This window comes from Brassica oleracea, chromosome C9, assembly GCF_000695525.1.
Source record: "Brassica oleracea var. oleracea cultivar TO1000 chromosome C9, BOL, whole genome shotgun sequence".
Classification (NCBI taxonomy): domain Eukaryota; kingdom Viridiplantae; phylum Streptophyta; class Magnoliopsida; order Brassicales; family Brassicaceae; genus Brassica; species Brassica oleracea.
Genome location: NC_027756.1, coordinates 50,994,738 through 50,999,067, shown reverse-complemented (window position 1 = coordinate 50,999,067; position 4,330 = coordinate 50,994,738). Strand labels below are relative to the sequence as shown.

Below are 4,330 nucleotides of genomic sequence, written 5' to 3'. Positions count from 1 at the left end.
ATTTAGGGTGTATCAACATCGTTACATGCTCATTAAAATATATATACGAACAGACGGACGAGAATGAAAGTGCTTCAAATCATAGTCTTCACCAAAACTTGGGATTAAAACTAAAGTGGCTGATGGAATTTAAGAGAAAACAGAGTAATGAGACACACCAAATATAACACTCAAATGATTTCTTTGGACACAAGTAACTGGTATGTGTTGGGAAATTTTAGTGATGTTTGATCCTTCGATGTAAAAACAAAAAGATGCACATTTAGGGGTTTTGGGTGATCCACTTTCTCTTATTCTCAAACAAAAAGATATTGGATTCTTATTAATTTGCAAATCACTTTTGAAAATAAAGCAAGTATTAAATTAATTGAATTTGGTAAAAAAACAATAGTCTAGTGATACCGAACCGGACGTAAACCGGTTCCGACAGAAGCAGAGACAGGGGAGCGTGAGTAAAATTGGAGTTATTTCGATAATAGGGTTCACATAAATCACTTTACTCTTCTTTCTATCCCAAACTTTTTAACAGACGGAGAGAAGCTCCATCTCTCTCTTCTCTCTTCTCTCTCCGTTGTCCAAATCGAGCTGTCTTCACTTCCAGTGTCCGATCGAGGAAGAGAAACTAGAATCTTCACCATAAATGCTTCTTCTTTCTAGGGTTACTTATCAATCTCCTAATTCTAGGTATCTTCTTTCTCTTATAGCCTTTTCTCAGTTATAATTCAGCAAAAGATAAAAAAAGTTATCTCGAAAGTTTGGTGCTTTCCTTTCCCAGAATCGTTTCCGTGTAACACGGGTTTGCGTTCGTATACATAGTTAGCTGGTTTTTAAGAACTTAGATCTTACTGTTAGTCACATTTGTAATCCCCAGTGTTCGATAGATCTAATTTGACTCGAGCAGTGTTTGTCTTTTCTTATTGATTTCTCCTTTGTTCCCCCTCTTAAGATTTTTCGAATTTTTTTTTTGGACCACTCGATTTCACCCTGTAAGATCCACTCTCACCTTTCGTTTTCACGATTTGACGACTTGCCCACATAGAAATAGTTTTCCTTTTTTTTTTTAATTTATTCACTACTCCAAATAGTTCATTTTTATTCAAAACTGTAATTAAAAGATTGTTCTTTGTTTTTGTTTTTTTTTTATGTATAGATTAATTTGATAACAACATCAAAGCAGTAATGGAGAAAGCATCTTCACAAGAGTGTCCCTATCCAGGATGCTTCTTCTGCGTGATGAAAGAAGGAAACCCAAACAAACGAAGATCATGCATCCTCAAGTTCTTCCGCGACCTCCCTTCCCAAGACGACGACGGCCAAGTCCTCCCCATCAGCGGCCTCTGGAACACAGCCATGGCCCACCCCAACGACCCCGAGTTCATCGACCTCGGCATCTTCGAGTGCATGTCCGCCCTCATCTGGAAAGGCCTCAAAAACCGCCGCTGGCTCTCTCACGACCAGAACATCTACATCCCTTACTACGCCGCCCACATCATCGGCTCCTACACCATGAACATGGAGGAGTTCGCTGAGCGGGCCGTGGAGGCGGGAGTTATCCCGCCTCTCGTCGAGCTCCTCAGAGGCAGGCTCACCTGGGTGGAGCAGAGAGTGGCGGTCCGCGCTCTAGGGCATTTGGCTACTTACCCGAGCACGTTCTCCTCCGTGGCGAGCCACGGAGAGATACTCGAGTTGGCTATACAGCTTGGGATGAGCTCGCTGGAGATTGTTTACTCTCATTTTTACCAGTTCCCGGATAGGAGGTTGAGTTACCATTGCGATCTGCTGACACGTGGCATGGGAGGCGTTGAGATGGAGTCGAGAAAGGCCGAGGAGTGGGCTTCCCAGCTGCAGTGTTGGTCTCTTCAGCTTATCAACTGTTTCGCGTTTAAATCTGAGTTTCTTCCCGCTTTGTGCAAGCCTGAGTTTCTTGTGAGTCTTCCCGTTATGTGGGGAGGTCTCGTGAACGAGAACTCCCCCGCTGGGATTGGTCTGCTTAGGACGATCTGTCAGCATAAGCTCGGCCGCGGACCTGTGTCCTCCTGTTCTGGAATGATGGAGGCGTTGTGCAATATCGCTCGCTCTTCTGATGATTGGCAGTACATGGCGATCGAGTGTCTCCTCTGGCTGCTCCAAGATCCGAACACTTCTCACAAAGTGGTTGATAAAGCCGTGCCTACGCTCGTGGATTTAGCAGAGATCACAAACTTGGGAGACCACAAGAAGCTAGGAGACTCCATTGTCAGCGTTCTTCAAGAATGCGACTCCGTGGGGAGCCGCTCGAGGGAGTTGATAGAAGAGACGGTGAACGTTAGGCAGAGACTCAAGTGGGAGAAAAGTATGCCTAAAGAGGATCTCCACATCAAACAAGCGGCAGCTCTGGTGGTCAAACTCGAAGGGAACTCTCTCTTTTCGTCGGGAGATATCGCAGGCGCGGCGGAGAAGTACTCTGAAGCGTTGTCTCTATGTCCGATGAGGTCGAAGAAGGAGAGAGTCGTGCTGTACAGCAATCGAGCGCAGTGTCATCTCCTGCTTCAACAGCCTCTGGTTGCTATAAGCGACGCCACGCGCGCGCTTTCTTTGCACAACCCTGTGAACAGGCACGCGAAGAGTCTTTGGAGGAGAGCTCAGGCTTACGATATGTTGGGATTAGCTAAAGAGAGTTTGTTAGACGCGATTCTGTTTATTAATGAGTGTTCTCAGTCGAATGATCCGGATCTGTCCATGAGGCAGAACAAGGTTCCTGATTACGCGGAGAGGCTGGTGAAGAAGCAGATGAGAGCTGCTTGGTTGTTTAAAGAGGCGGCGTTGAAGCATGGAGGTGTGCATAGGAAAGGGGAAGAGAGGGAAGTGTATGGGAATGAAAGCGATGATTCGGAGTGGGAAACTGCGAGTGAGAGTGATATTGGAGATGATGGGAGGGATCATATGGGACTTGATGATGAGGAGGAGGAAGAAGAAGTTGAAGGACATGGAGAGAAGTGGAAGAACCGGGAGAAATCTAGTGATAAAACTGAGAAAACTTCTTCAAAAGGTAAATTATCTGCCTGTTTAGTTGCATGATTATGATTATTAAGACATTGTCTGATTTTCAATTTAGTTAATAGTTTTTTTTCGGTGCCTACATCTGTGGGTTTATTCAGGTATGAGACATGGATATAGCATAAAGCTAGCAGAAGAGGATATGTGAAGAAGACCTGAAACAATGGGTTACACAACAAGGTCCTTGAAAGAAGTTGAGAAGAAAAAAATTGTTTTGTTTTCCCAGTGATTTTATTTATTTTTGCCTTGGTGTGTGTATGTGTAACTAAGGATTATTCAAGAGGATGTCAGTTTCAATTTGTATAAATTACATTCTCTCGTCTTAAGTTATGGTTTTATGGGTTTTTTTAAATTTGGAGATTGTAGATTTCTTTGTCAATGACTGGGAGAGATTTTAGATGAAAAAGCATTTCTTGTTTAATGAAAGATCTAGCATTCAATCCATGGTGGATGACACGAGAGTTAAAATTTGATTGGAGGAAATAAGATATGTACCAAAGCACTATTCATTTTTTTTACTTTAGGGTTGAGATAATCTTCCAGACTTCTTGTGTCTTTTTCACTAATAGCAGTGATATTTCTTTATAGACGATTGCACACAGTTTATAATGCTGTCCTTTGGATATCAACAGGGGTTGTGTACTGTCCCTTTCATATTTGTGAAAACGAGTGTTGGATATGAAAACATATTTCAAATTACAGTATTTTTGCACATTTTCTTATGTAAGAACCAAAGTCTTTCTTTGTATTACTATCATTGATCATGGGATTTGTGGCTCATACCTTTTTTTTGTAGTTTTATATTTTGAGTCAAATTCCATACTCAACATTGTTATTATGAGGTAATAACATTGTTACCTATTATGAGTCAAATTCCATACTCATTTGTACACACAAGTAATTGACTAGTGTCTCGTATAACATCTGCTCTATTAAAATAGAGTCCGAAATTTATCTATCATTAATGTTGTCATTTAAGTTTTGGACTGTTTCAAGTTTGTTAGAAAACTGCTTAATTTATGGACCATTTCAAGATTGTTACAATCTAATTATTATATAACACACTGCTATTACAAATGGAACCGGACAACTTCCATTAAACCAACATTTAAATCTATTAAAAGTAAACCAATATATTGACACGATTTAATTTAATTCTGGATGTACTCTATTATAAGTATAACAAACGAATTACGTTCTATGTAATCTATTAATGTAGACCGACTGTATATATACAATTATATTATCGATACAATAACTTTGATTTGGACCTCTTTTACTAAAGATGATACTT

General features: G+C 40.9%; 1 protein-coding gene across 1 annotated transcript; it reads left to right on the top strand.

Annotated features, from left to right (window-relative positions):
• Window positions 1-504: 504 nt before the first annotated feature.
• On the top strand, window positions 505-3,394 carry LOC106318786. The gene is made up of 3 exons (XM_013756920.1): window positions 505-684; window positions 1,151-3,028; window positions 3,138-3,394. The coding sequence occupies exons 2-3, from the start codon at window positions 1,180-1,182 to the stop codon at window positions 3,182-3,184; spliced, it is 1,896 nt and encodes a 631-aa protein (XP_013612374.1). The 5' UTR covers window positions 505-684; window positions 1,151-1,179; the 3' UTR covers window positions 3,185-3,394.
• The last annotated feature ends 936 nt before the right edge of the window (window positions 3,395-4,330 follow it).